Genomic DNA, 15,283 nt, shown 5'->3' on the forward strand with positions numbered 1-15,283 from the left:
AGTGTTAACAAGGTTTTACTATAGCCATATAAGGAAAAATGCCCCGCCCCCTGGCGGCCATGTTTTTCAACCAACCGGCATCATTTTCAAACTCGTCCAAGATATTACTGGGATGAATCTTCTGACCAAGTTTCATTAAGATTGGACAATAAATGTGGCCTCTAGAGTGTTAACAAGATTTTACTATAGCCATATATAGCCGTATAAGGAAAAATGCTCCGCCCCTTTGCAGAGACAGATAAAACCTCAATACAAACAAGCAAATTCGTTGAATTGATATCCCCGGCCAATATGCTTCTGGACACAAAAGTGTTCTGGACGGATGGAGAACAACCTTTGACCTCAATGTGTGACCTTGACCTTAGCCCCTAGGATTATGGGTGTTGAATGTGAAGCACCCCCAGATGATTGAGAACATCTATGGCAAGTTTCATGGCTCTGGCTCATGTGTTAATGGAGATAAAGCTCTAAGCTTATATTAAAAAGCATTTTTTCACGATACAAAGGGCCATAACTCCGTTATTAACAGATGGTGTACAATGCCATTTGGCGTGCGTCATCCTCTTATCCATATATATATACTCATACAAAGTTTCAATGAAATCCGCCAAAGCACTTCAAAGATATGGCTCCGGACGGACGGACGGACAGAAAGAAGGACAGACAACACCAAAACAATATCCCTCCGCCTATGGAGGGGATAATAACTCATGACTGCATGCTTTAACAGGACAATACGAGATGTGCCCCTTACATTACAATACATGACATCCCCTTTTCTTTTTTCTTTTTTAATTATGATTCGTGCGTGATACATCAACTACTGTATTGTTACATAAGTGAAAAGGTATATGAAAGAAAGAAATTAACATAACCTGTCGTAACACATTATATATTACATCTCTCTTCATAAAATCATAATGGGACTGTGTCTTTTAAAGGGGCCTTTTCACGTTTGGGTAATTTACAAAATTGAAAAAAGTTGTTTCAGATTCGCAAATTTTCGTTTTAGTTATGATATTTGTGCAGAAACAGTAATACTGAACATGTACCATGCTCTAAAATAGCCATTATATGCATCTGTTGACTATTTAAAAACCCGAAAATTATCAAGCGTTGCAACGCAAAACAAATTTATAATTTGGAGAGTTCTGTTGTTGTCGTTATATTTTGTGAAACTTAACAAGGATTGCTTATATAAAGTATAAAATACATCTGGCATTGTATCCAGAACAGGGGCGTAGCTAGCATTTTTTAGCTGTAGGCCCGGATATAATACATAAAAACGGGGGGTCCGGATGTCCTCCCCTGGACAATTTTTAAATCCTATAACGCCTGTGGTGAGATTTGAAGCTTATCTAGACAAATAATAAGATATTTGCCGAAAATATAAGACTTTTGCCTGTTTTTCTTTGATATTTTACTGTTTATCTCGATGTTAGTGAACTAAATTTTACTGTATTATCTTCATACCAGAGAACTAAATTTTAAAACAATATGGAACAGAGAAACATTTAAAAGTGTTACACCACACTTATTCACAAGTCAAACCATGGGAATTCTTTCCAATAATACTGGCTGCATGTCTATAACGGCACCGTAACGTGTTGAGTGTTAAACTAACTTATAGTTCATCTATTACACTAATTATTCTAACAAGTGCATCAATTACAAGAAATCAATATTTCTACACTTAACCGAGGCAAATGTGTTGATGATTTCATTGATCGAAACATCCGTTTCTCTGTGATTAAATTTCCGCGGTCATTTACATCATTCGGAATGTGTCAGAATTGATTGTCTTAGGATAATGTCAACATGAAATGCAGATTTCTAACCCCTCACCCACCTCAGGGTCAACATTTTAATGTTTAAAAAAAATGTAGGCCCAGGCCTGCTTTGCCTAAAAGCAGCTTTATATCCAATGTTTACATTTATCGATACAAAGCATTTAATGACAAACTTCAAAACATGCCAAAATCTGTGAAAAGGCCCCTTTAAACCTCAGAGTTTTAAATGGTTATTGAAAATAGAACATTCCATATGAACAAAATTCAATTTAATTAATATAGAACTTCTTTTTAATTAAATAGTGAATTGAAGTTCATTAAATCAAAATATTAAACAACATGTACGACAAAAGTTATTCACTAAAATAAATGTTCCCTATAAAGTTTCCATAAAATTGTCGCTGTTATCTCAGATTCAGGTTATGTTCAGGACAAAATATTTTTCTAACAAATGCCAGATATACTCATCTCAGGTTTCAGCTAGGAAATGATGGCAAACTGTGTTCACAACAAAAACAAGCTAGAAAGTAGATACACCTAAAATCAAAGCGCTGAAGGCACTGATATTGTTGGCTATTGCATAATCTTAGACGCAACTCAGTTTTCAAAATTATGTTATAGCTTTTTATATGTCAAGTTTGAAATGAACACAACCCATTCAAATTTATAAAGAGTTTGTCTTAAAGCACAGGTTGAGATGTGTTTTTTTTCTTCAAATAATTAATAAGAAAGATAATTTAAGCTTCATTTTGGAAAAACAGGGCTTAATGCATATGCATTCATTGTCATCCCAGTACCACAGACTCTCTTTAAACGAAAATCAACATAAAATCAGAGGGTGTCGTCCTTGATTGGCTTGTGCGCATTGCACAGGCAAATCAGTGTGCACAGGCTAATCTTATTTGACATGCATTAAGCCCTGTTTTCCCTAAAAGCACCAAATATGTACAGATTTTGAATGTATTTGAAGTTTGAAAGCAAAAGCCTTGATACTTTAGAAGTAAAGTGGATCTTAACACAAAATTTAACCAAATATTCAAAGTTACTAAGTCAAAAAGAGCCATAATTCTGTCAAAATGCCAACCAGAGTTATGCAACTTGTCCTGTACAGTCCCCTTATGGTAATTAGTGTTGCAAGTCTGAAAGCAATAGCTATGATACTTTAGGAGTAAAGTGGATCAAAACACAAAACTTAACAAAATTTCCAATTTTTTAAGTATGAAGTGGCCATAATTCTGTCAAAATGCCAGTTAGAGTTACATAACTTTGCCTGCACAGTCCCCTTATGATAGTTAGTAAGTGTTGCAAGCTTATGAGAAGTGCTAACAAGGTTCCAGGAACATCCATCCAGACAGATCTCTGGACAGCACAAAAAAAAAATGTCCCCCCCCCCCACCAATATGGGGGGGAAACATAATTTGTGCAACTTTATTTATTGGTGTTAGTGCAAGTTATTGACACGACACGAAACCATTGCAATTTTTTGCACATTCACACACACAAACACACGGACAGGGTAAACACTATATGCCTGTAGCCATTTCATGGTGGGGGCATAACAACAAAACATTGCTACTAATCCAAAATAACATAATTATTTATGCATTAGTTGGACATAAAAATGTTTATTTTTTTTATTTTTTATTTTTTCTTGTCATAATTTGAACCATTGATTTTAAATATACATGTACCTTTAAAAACAATTAAATTAACATATTGTATTTATTTAAAACTTGACACACTGTGCACAGAAAACTGACAAACGCAGATAATCTGCATAACAGTGATTTTAAACAATCTAAAATATGATTGGGAGAAAAACTGCCGCAACACCCCTTAAAACAAAAACTGCCGCAACACTCCTTAAACAAAAACTGCCCACAGACAGGGAGCAATGACTTCCAACTGACTGTCTCCATTAAAATATAAAGAGAACTGACGAAGCCCCTGGTGGCTATTTTGTTTTATAGAACAAAATTTCTCTGACCAAGTTCAATAAGTATTTTAATAATTAAATCTGTGTACAGTCTGGTTTTGATTATAACATTTTTATAAGGCGAGCAAATACATGCAAGTGTATTCACTTATAAATACCGTAAACAAAGTGCACGTACCTGTTGATGAATTATCTCTGAAGCACTTTCAGGAAGTTCTTCATCTGAATTTCCCTGTGAAGTATACAGGTACGTTCCTGTATGGTCCAGATTTGTGGCTATACAGGACTCAACATGGTTACGTATCTGACCTAAAGAAACGTCCTGTTTGCATATGTCACACTTTGTCATTAACTCTGTTTCTTCATCTTCTGTTACTACCTCAACCGTCAAACACTTTTGAATGGGTCTAATATAAAATTTACCTTGAGGTCCTACAACACTTTTCAATGTTTTAACATCCCATTTACAATTAAGTTTTTTCAATTCTCTGCACGAACTGTTACAATGTAATAGCTCAAAGCCCCCACACTGTTCAAGTTTTGTAAACGGTTTAATAAGAGTGTCGTGAACACTTTGTTCTTTTGCATCTCCTTCAAAAGTTACTTTTTTCAAACCCAAACCTGCCTTGTATAAGCATTCTTTTTCAGCACTGTTAGGTACCTTATTTTGATGATTGTTTGAAAGGCACATCAAATTAGCAGTCCAAGTTCGTGGACGTTTTCTTTTGCCTACAGAAGTACTGGTACTAGGCTGCCTGCACCTACTTGGCATAAATAAAGAGTTCCTTTCTCTTAATGTAGCGTCTGAAAAAAAAAAGCCAAGGTTATCTTTCTTACACATTATTAACTGCATTCTGAAACAGAGATGAATATTATTTTGCTGTTCACACAATATATTAATTTCAAATATCTAGAGCACTACAACATATGACAATGTGCGCTGCAGCACTGAGATATTCATTGTGTTAGCCAAATGAAAAAAACACACACAAATGAGCAGTTGTGCAGAGAAGCTCTACAGGCCTTTTTCTAGAGATTCTGTGGGTCAGAATATCTTACTGATTCCCAATGCAAAATATGACTCAATATGTTTTCCTAATTTGTAGGCAATTTTCCAAATTATATAATAAAAGCCAAAATAATATGTAAAAAAAAATATCTTATAACAAGACGGCCATGATGGCCCTTTATTGTTCACCTGAGGATTGAGTCAACATATTTTTGTCAATATTATAATATTTTTGTCAATATTAACATGTGCCATATTATTTCAATATGGCACATGTATGTTCTGAACAAATTTTATTAAGATTGGGTCAAACATGTTGCCTCTAGGGTAAAAACAATCTTTCCTAAGATTTGACCTAGTGACCTAGTTTTTAACCCTGGATGACCCATTTTCAAACTCATTTGAAACTTCAATGAGAATCACATTCTTACCAAGTTTCATAAAGATTAGGTAAAAAATGTCACTTCTAGGGTGTCAAAAAGCTTTTCTAAGATTTGACCAGTCCTAGTGACCTAGTTTTGGACCGCAGGTGATTTTTTTTTCAAACTCGTCTTTAAAGTCTGCAAATTCATATAACAACCCGGAATCCTCATGGACGAGATTTCTTAATAAAAGATTTCATTCGGAACTCGCGCACTGTTGTTTTTTCCGATTTCTGAGCGCGCGCATGGTCTTGAGCAAATAATTTTCTTCTATTTTTTTAGATGACATTTAAGGAAAAACATCGCAATAGGGCTATATACATTGACATATAAATAACCAACTTATATGAATCAATATATTAGTTCTAGTACTACGAATGGACTGAGGATATTTATGTTTTTGTTGTTTGGTACTTGTCTTTATTATTACCAATACATGTGAATAGTTTAATATATATACGATAAAGTAAATGTCTTTGTATTTCCGTTGACAAACTTCCATTAAAACTGTATGCCCAGGCCTACACACAATTGTATAATAATGCAATGACATAATTACGTCACCAAACCTGTTAATATGTTTCAAATTTGACCCCAGGGGCATAATTTGAACAAACTAAGAAGAGAACTATTACATGTCACTACATACCAAATTTGGTAGCCCTATGCCATACGGTTATGGACAGAAAGATTTTTAAAGTTTTCACAAAATAGGCCTTATATAAGCATATGTTCAATTTTGTGACCCTCGGGGCAGGGTCAAACTTGACCCCAGGGACATAATTTGAAAAAACTTGGTAGAGGACTATAAGATGTCACTACATACCAAATTTGGTAGCCCTATGCCCAATGGTTATGGACAGGAATTTGTAAAGTTTTCACAAAATAGACCCTATATAAGCATATGTTCAATTTTGTGACCCCCGGGGCAGGGTCAAATTTGACCCCAGGGGCATAATTTGTAGAAATTTGGTAGAGGACTATAAGATGTCTCTACATACCAAATTTATTAGCCCTAGGCCCAATGGTTATGGACGAAAATTTTGAAAGTTTTCACAAAATAGGCCTTATATAAGCATATGTTCAATTTTGTGACCCCCGGGGCAGGGTCAAATTTGACCCCAGGGGCATAATTTGAAGAAATTTGGTAGAGGATTATTAGATGTCTCTACATACCAAATTTAATAGCCCTAGGCCCAATGGTTATGGACTGGAAGATTTTGAAAGTTTTCACAAAATAGGCCTTATATAAGCATATGTTCAATTTTGTGACCCCCGGGGCCGGGTCAAATTTGACCCCAGGGGCATAATTTGAAGAAATTTGGTAGAGGACTATTAGATGTCTCTACATACCAAATTTGATAGCCCTAGGCTAAATGGTTATGGACGATAAGATTTTGAAAGTTTTCACAAAATAGGCCTTATATAAGCATATGTTCAATTTTGTGACCCCCGGGGCAGGGTCAAATTTGACCCCAGTAGCATAATTTGAAGAAATTTGGTAGAGGACTATTAGATGTCTCTACATACCAAATTTGATAGCCCTAGGCCCAATGGTTATGGACAATAAAGTTTTTGAAAGTTTTCACAAAATTGGCCTTATATAAGCATATGTTCAATTTTGTGACCCCCCGGGCAGGGTCAAATTTGATCCAAGGGGCATAATTTGAAGAAATTAGGTAGAGGACTATTAGATGTCTCTACATACCAAATTTGATAGCCCTAGGCCCAATGGTTATGGACGAGAAAGTTTTGAAAGTTTTCACAAAATAGGCCTTATATAAGTAATTGCATATGTTCAATTTTGTGACCCCCGGGCAGGGTCAAATTTGACCCCAGGGGCATAATTTGAATATGTTTAATTTTGTGACCCCCGGGCAGGGTCAAATTTGACCCCAGGGGCATAATTTGAAGAAATTTTTGTAGAGGACTATTAGATGTCTCTACATACCAAATTTGATAGCCCTAGGCCCAATGGTTATGGACGAAAAGATTTTTTAAGTTTTCACAAAATAGGCCTTCTATAAGCAAATTTTCATTTTTGTGACCCCCGGGGAGGGGTCAAATTTGACCCCAGGGCATACTTTGAACAAATTTGAAAGAGGTTCACCCCAGGAACATTCCTGAGAAATTTCATCAGAATTGGACCAGTACTTTAGGAGAAGATGTTTTAAGGAAAAGTTAACGCACGCACGCACTGACGCACGCACGACGGACACAGGACCATGACATAAGCCCCGCTGGCCTCTGGCCAGTGGAGCTCAAAACCCAGACTGGACCGAGTTCCGAATTACAACTATTGCATTAGTCAAAACTTACAAGTTATGCTATTCCAGATATGAAAACACTATCACTGTTTGGATTCCGATTGTAGCCATATTGCACTGTGTTTATTGAAAGCTGCATAGTGTTACGTCATTGGTCGTTTATAAATAACTTGTTTATCTATACATAGGATTGGCATTCCTGCCATAAATTTTCAGACCAAATCTGGGACTTTGACTTCAAATTACCGGGACATGTATACATATAGCGATACTACTTTCATTACTAGATACAAGCCACATGTTGTTGGTGTTAGAAAAAGGTTGCGAAGTTGCTTTTGTGTACATGGTCACATGATCTGCAGGAAACACGTGGGCGTATCAACTGCCACATAAAAACTTTGTAGTAGATCTTTACTTTTGTATGAAAATTATGTAGCGCGTAGTTGTAAAATAAGGTGATCTTTACCGTAAACGATACTTTTACAGATAAAATTTTGTAAAACAAGCAAAATGCGCCTTATTGGTTATGCCTATACGTCCCTGGTTATGCTTTTTGTCTATTAGGTAGTTCAGTGCTGATTTGATTTACATTCACTGTACATGTATACACTCAAACAAGGACTGTGTGCAACACATTTGCCAGATTTCCGATCCGGGACATATGGCAGGTATGGGATTGCATTTGGATGAAATTAATATGCCAAGAATATCCTGTCGATTTAAGATGAATTTTTTTATTTTGCCATGTGTGTTTATTAATATTTTACATTTCAGAAAGATTTCAATTGTGTAGTCCTTTTTGTTAACCAGCATTCTTTTTCCTTCTTTAACTAGTACCGGGGAACGGTACCTTTCCCAAAGCCTATATCAGAGGCTGTAGGATCATATTACCCATGCATTCTTTGTTTACAAATATGGGAATACAAAAATTACAGCCACCAAATTGACATCGTAAAACAAAACACTACGGATAAACAGGGATAAATTTACTGCATTTCACAACAATTTTTATTTTGCATCATACATCTCTTAATCAGATTTACTCTAAGACACTTAATTCAAAGATATTTTAAATACATAGTAGATTTACATGTACTTTAAATGTTGTAAGGTAAATTATCATATCAAAGTGATTTAAAGGGATCTTTTCACGCTTTGGTAAATTGACAAAATTGAAAAAAGTTGTTTCAGATTCGCATATTTTCGTTTTAGTTATGATATTTGTGAGGAAACAGCAATACTGAACATTTACCATGGTCTAATATAGCCATTATATGCATCTTTTGACGATTTTAAAACCTAAAAATTATAAAGCGTTGCAACGCGAAACGATTGAATAATTTGGAGAGTTCTGTTTTTGTCGTTAAATTTTGTGAAACTACGAAGATTGCTTATATAAGGTATAAAATACGTTTTCTCTGTGTACTCGGCGGAATAGCTCAGTAGGCTAAAGCGTTTTTACTTCAGGACTCTGGCAGGACTCCAGGGGTCACTGGTTCGAAACCTGGGCCGGGAGATGTTCTTTTCCTTTTTTAAATTTTATTCTTGATTTTTTACTGGAGCTGTTACGATGCAATGTTTACATTTATCGATATAAAGCATTTAATGAATAAGTTAAAAAATGCCAAAATCTGTGAAAAGGCCCCTTTAATTATAAAGTCTTACAAAGATAAGCCTGAGCCAAAATATATATAAATTTCATCCAGAACAGTATATCTAAGTTAATTATTTTCCTCCAAATTTTTAGGAGTGAAAACTTGCAGCTGAATTTGTGGATTAGTCCTATTTTTTCAGTCATTCCAGCCTTAAATTTGTGTCATTGCATTGGTTAACTATTGTATGTATTGAATATAAATGTTGCTTCCCTTGTGTATAGCAAATGTTTCCTACAATAACCATTTAGAAACTGAAATCAAAACTATGTTTATTAATTATCTTAAAGTCCAATTTTGAAATTCTTTTAATATCAATAGTTTTCTAAGTCCAACATTATGCCCCAGAGAAATGTATAAGTAAGAAATTCCGCCCGAGTTAATTTTCTTAGTCAGAAAATCCGCCCCAGACAAATGTTTAAGTATGAAATTCCGCCCGAGTCTTATTTCCGCCCGGAATAGCAAATGAGTTCCGCCTGGAAAAAAAATCAAGAGACATGGTCTTTTTGGGGCGGAAATCAATTTCCGCCTCTGATCCGCCCGGAAACAATAGTTTCCGTCCCAATTCCGTCTCATTTCCGTCCCATTTCCGCCCCAAAATTTCGTACGGGGTGAATCCCATTGTATTACTGATCTTGGGTAGAATGAGAAATTGTAAGTCTTTTGAGGTTTGCATATGTGCATAAAACAATGGTTACTGCTGAGTCTGGATCGGCGGCCGACAGGAACAAGGAGATTATCGATAGGAGTGATGACAACTATGTGGTTAATAATTTTATATAACATGATAAGACGGATTTTTTTTGCTGCGTGTTTTAAGAGTGGGCCAATTTAGGATGTCTATCATATAAGTTACTGAGCTGGTGTTGTGGTATCTGTTTGTTACGAATCTGGCCGCACCTCTCTGTACTTTTTCCAGTTGTTTTATTTGAGCTTTTGTATGTTGGTCCCAGACACTGGAGGAATACTCTAGTTTAGGCCCAACTATTGCTTTGTAAGCATTATCTTTATCTTTTGATGACCTAACTTTTAGAATGCGGTGAAGAAATCCTAGTGCCTGGTTTGCATTTTAGTGATTGAGTGAGTTAATATGGTTATCACATTTTAGGTAACTTTGGTGTGTGAGAGTCAGAGACCTATATATTTGGCATGATTTACTTTTTCAAGGATGTGATCATGTAATTTATATGAGGCGATTATGGGGTTTCTTTTTTGAGTTATGCTGAGATATTTTTTTCGGAGTGGAATTTCATCAACCAGTCCTGCTCCCATCGTCCAGCAGCGTCGATATCTAGTCGGAAGTTCTGGGCGTCTGAGAGGTTGTTAATATTTTTGAAGATGATGCTATCGTCTGCAAAAAAGTCTTGGGGTGCTATTTTTTATATAATCAGCAAAGTCATTTATATACATCAGAAATAAGATGAGCCCCAAGACAGCGCCCTGTGGGACTCCAGAGGTTACAGTTACAGGTACCGTACTACAGACTAAAAAGGTCCCGAGCAATGATGATTGCAATCATGATTGATTCAATAATAACTACAAAACACTACAACGACAACAACAACACCAACAACAACAACAACAACTACTACTACTACTACTTCTACTTCTACTACTACTACTACTACTACTACTACTACTACTACTACTACTACAACTTCTACTACTACTACTACTACTACTACTACTACTACTACTACTACTACTACTACTACTACTACTACTACTACTACTACTCCTACTACTACTACTACTACGTCTAGGCATTATCCAAATATTCCTTTTTCAGCCATAACTTTTCCATATATTCATTGAGTTTATAATAACTTGCCACAATAAAAGAATGTGTCTCATACAGCAAATGATGTGATTCAATCCCAAAGGGAAAGGTGAGTAAAAAGGACAGAAAATAGTTTTAAAAAAGATCATTGCCATTAATGTCTCAGCTTTGCCATATAAAGATCGAGTTTGAAATAACTTGGCACATATGTTGACCGTGATGAATTAGTTTGAAAATTGTGTTTAAACTTTAAGAATTCTAAAAGTATACTCTTATAGACTTTATAGTGTACCATTTAAACAACTTTTTCCATGAAGTTTTGAAAATGAGTCTAATTTTCAACTAGTTTCAAGCAGTATAAATCATTTGTCCTTTATGGAGAATATCATTAGGATATAAGTCAAAACCAGAAAATATGAATGCAAATTATATTTCTTAAAAGGAAAAAAAAGAAATCATTTGAATAAAAAATAAAAAATAAACAAATGAATAGTGTCATTTTTAGCACAAAAATTCAAAACATGCTTATTGTCTGTTTGTAAAATCAATTGATAATTATTCTTGGTGGGCCAAATAACTTCTATGCATTTTGAGAAAGAATTCTGCTCTCAATTAAATTACCAAAGAGACAGAAACAGTTAAAATAAATACTTTTCAAGTTTATAATAACATGCTTCATGTGTATAGTTTCCCCTCTACCTACTTTTAAAACTTAAGTCAATCATCACAAATTACCTGGATTGAACCAGGCTCCGGTTTACTGTTGGTGACCGGCTAACCAGATGGCAGAAGTTGAAGAAAGGAATCGTTAACGGCTGCACAGTTTCCGTGGTGCTCTTCATCATGGGGATGAACCTGCTGATAAATGCTGCCCAACGAGAGACACGTGGACTAAAGACAGAGTCAGAAATCTATCTCCCATCTAGCAGAGGCTTCATGGATGACCTCATATTGACGACAACGAAACACGTCCAAGCTAGATGGATGTTGACAGCCCTGACGGATGTCGCTTCATGGGGAAGAATGAAGTTCAAAGCAGCACAATCCAGATCTCTCGTCATAAAGAAAGGACAGGCAACAGAGAGGTTCAAACTCTACGTACAGAAGGAAGAGATTCCTTCCATAGTGACGAGTCCAATAAAATGCATGGGCAAGTGGTTAGATGCAAGCATACAAGATCGCGACAATATCAAGAAGTTAGAGCAACAGGTAGAGAAGGGTCTCAAGAAGATTGACCGCTGCGGACTACCCGGCAAGTTCAAAGCTTGGCTCTACCAGCACCCACTGCTCCCAAGACTAATCTGGCCGTTGATGCTTAACGAGGTATCCTGAAGTACAATAGTGGAAGCCCTGGAGAGAACCACTAGTCGACATCTCAGGAAGTGGCTACGAGTTCCACCCAGCTTTACCAGTATTGGACTCTACTGGAAGAGCAACAAGTTACAGCTCCCGCTATTTTTACTGTTAGAAGAGTTCAAGACAGCAAAAGCAAGACTTGTGTTGACCTTGAGGGACTCTCCGGACGAGCTCATACGTGAGGCAGGGATCCAAACCCGAACGAGCAGGAAATGGTCAGCGACAAAGTCTGTGAGCCAGGCAGAGAACGCGCTCAAGCACAAATACATTGTATGAGTGACTGCTGTTGAGAATGAAGGAATTGGCGCGAGAAAGGTGGTACTGTGGAGCAGATCAGACCAGAAAGAGAGGCGTGCCATGAATCAGTCTGCGGTCAGGAGAGCGGAAGAAAATTCCAGACAAGCAAGGGCTGTAGAAATGGGAGCACAGGGAGCATGGACCACATGGGAAACCGCAGACAGAAAGTTGACCTGGGGAGACATTTGGAAGTATGAGCTTTTCGGTTTTCCTTTCTTCTCAGGTCTGTCTATGATCTACTTCCAGCCCCAGCGAACTTGTGCCGATTGGGGACTCACAGAAGATCCAAAATGCAGGCTGTATGACAGAGTAGCACCCTAGAACATGTTATGTCATCTTGTACTACAGCACTGACACAGGGAAAATACAGATGGAGGCATGACTTGGTCCTCAGAGAGTTGGCTGACTGGCTAGAGAAAGAACGGAAGAAGGAACGTGGCAATTACCCTCGCCATGGGCACATCGCTTGCGTCAAATCGGGTGAGACCATGAAGACACAGAAACCAACAAAAGCATCAATTCTTGATGGCACGAGAGACTGGAAGACCTTGGTAGAAGGCTTGTTTTCGCAAACGTGGTTCAAACGACCCTATGACCAGATATTGTATTGTGGTCAGAGACAGGAAAGAAGCTCGTCACCATAGAGCTTACAGTACCATGGGAGGCAAGATGTGAAGAGGCCTTCGAGCGGAAGAAGGCAAAGTACACAGAACTCATGGATCTGTGCAAGCAACAAGGCTGGCGTACTTGGCTATTTCCCGTGGAAGTTGGCGTTAGAGGGTTCTGTTCCCAGTCCGTGCACAGGCTGATGACAGCAGTACGAACTACTGGCAGGGAGAGCGAAGTGGCTATCCAGAGACTGAGCTACGCAGCTGAACGGGCATCAAGCTGGCTGTGGCTGAGGCGAGAGGAGAAGAGCTGGAGGCAATCAACCAACACGAAGTGACTGATTACCACTGTGGGCCCACCGCTATCAGAATGTTCATGGAATTAAAAGGGCCGAAACATTCTAAGACGGCGGCATCCATGCTGATGATGTTGGTAGAGGAGCAGTCTATAACCAAGCACAGATTGGTTAGACTGTATTCAAACTAAAATAACTTAAGTCAGGCAATCATTGAATACATTCTCACAACTACAAAAAACGTATTTAATTAGTTATAATTGATAATGATACACAATCATTTATAAATAATTTTGATTAATTATTACAAATAAGTAATCAATTAAGTTTAGACAAATTAAGTTATCAATTAATTTTATATTTTGTTTTGTTTAAACCTTCATATTGAAACTATAAATGTTTTAATTGTAGTTGCAAGGCCAGGCCATTTGTTCACATGACTGTTTCAGGCCTGTGTTTCTGATGACTGTTTGTGTTTCAGACCCTTGTTTTCACATGAATGTTTGTGTTTCAGGCCTTAGCTGCACCAGCTGCCAGAGGGGCTCCTAAAGGGAGAGGTGCCGCTGCCCCTGCAAAACCAGGGGCAGAAACTCCTGCTCTACCAGAAGGTTGAGAATTACTCCTTGCTTTCATTTTTTATAATTTAATTAATGTAATTTTTCTGTAAAATTGGTGTTGGATGTTGCCATTATTGCTCATTAAAAGTGGTGATTACATTTATTTTACCTGTTAATTTGAGTTGTATAGATGTTAGCACAAATATGAATCACATGCAAATTAAGCTGCAATTATATATAAAAAAAATGCACTGGGAAGTTGGAAAACATATCTTTGAAGGCTTGATCATTTAAACTTTTAGCTTGTGATGGGTATTTGATATTCAATAAATATATTTCACATCTTAGCATGTGAGCAGAGAAGAGATTGTCTGTAGTGTCTGAAAGGATTCTAAATGTCTGAAGTTTAACCCATTTATGCCGAGTGGACTCTCCCATCCTTCTAAATTGGATCAATTTTTCCCAAAATTAGGGATGTTTAGTATATTTATTTATATAATTAGAATATTTCTTACAGAAATTACTTTAAGCAAACAGCGAAGACCCTAATGAGACGCCGCATAATGCGGCGTCTCATCTGGGTCTATGCTGTTTGCCAAGGCCTTTTTTCTAGACGCTAGACATAAATGGGTTAAGTTGATTATCATAATCCCCATGAATTAAGTATTATAAGGTCCAATAAAAAGTTCCATTATACCTATCTGTTGCATTTATTAGTCTTATCTTTGTGTTATTATAAATACTTATTTACCATTAAATCACAAATGATGTTTTTCCCCAAAGACCTATAAAAATACGGTATTCTCTAGGTTTTTGTTTTTCCTAAAGCCAAAAATATCCAATGAAGGAGGAGCCAACCAAAGAGGAGGCCGCCCCTTAACCAGCCCTTTATTAGGCCCCGCCACAATAAACACGAAGTCCTTCAGGCCCAGCCTTGGACTGGCCTGGGCACATAGGACAGCCAATGAGATTCCAGATGCCAAGAAATATTATAATGAGGTCATCGCCATATCCCCAGATGTAAAGGTTCTTTCAAATTTTAAAGAAATATAAACATTAAATAAAGACGTGACACACTGAAATTGTGATTTACTGGTAGGTAATAAGATAGATCATCTAAAGTGTACAAAAGCAATATATATATGTTCTTATAAAAGCATACATAATATCTATATATTTAAGATTGCATGCATATTATTAAATTCTGATTTGTTAACTGTTTATTGCAAGTCTGGACTACATTAAAATCATTAATTATACGTTGAGAATATCACTATTGAAAACGAATTTTTATCTGTGAATTTATCGTGGTG

At 36.8% G+C, this 15,283-nt stretch overlaps 1 protein-coding gene and 1 long non-coding RNA gene across 4 annotated transcripts in view; one reads left to right on the top strand and one right to left on the bottom strand.

Annotated features, from left to right (window-relative positions):
• LOC127870915 (uncharacterized) overlaps positions 1–15,283 on the bottom strand; it is an 82,153-nt gene that overhangs the window by 13,534 nt on the left and 53,336 nt on the right. The window contains exons 1-2 of one of the 3 annotated variants that reach the window (XM_052413486.1): positions 7,477–7,662; positions 3,905–4,530 (exon numbers count right to left, since the gene is read on the bottom strand). The exons of 1 other annotated variant lie outside the window; for it this stretch is intronic. In XM_052413486.1, coding sequence (XP_052269446.1) covers positions 3,905–4,498 — 594 coding nt within the window. In that variant the 5' untranslated portion in view covers positions 4,499–4,530; positions 7,477–7,662. Of the gene's footprint in view, positions 1–3,904; positions 4,531–7,476; positions 7,690–15,283 lie in introns of those variants that run through there. One more of the 3 variants, XM_052413488.1, reaches the window with a different exon arrangement.
• Positions 7,720–15,229, top strand: LOC127870917 (uncharacterized). The gene is made up of 3 exons (XR_008045003.1): positions 7,720–8,092; positions 13,928–14,021; positions 14,799–15,229. It is a non-coding gene; the product is annotated as an uncharacterized LOC127870917 (long non-coding RNA).

Source organism: Dreissena polymorpha, chromosome 3, assembly GCF_020536995.1.
Source record: "Dreissena polymorpha isolate Duluth1 chromosome 3, UMN_Dpol_1.0, whole genome shotgun sequence".
NCBI lineage: Eukaryota > Metazoa > Mollusca > Bivalvia > Myida > Dreissenidae > Dreissena > Dreissena polymorpha.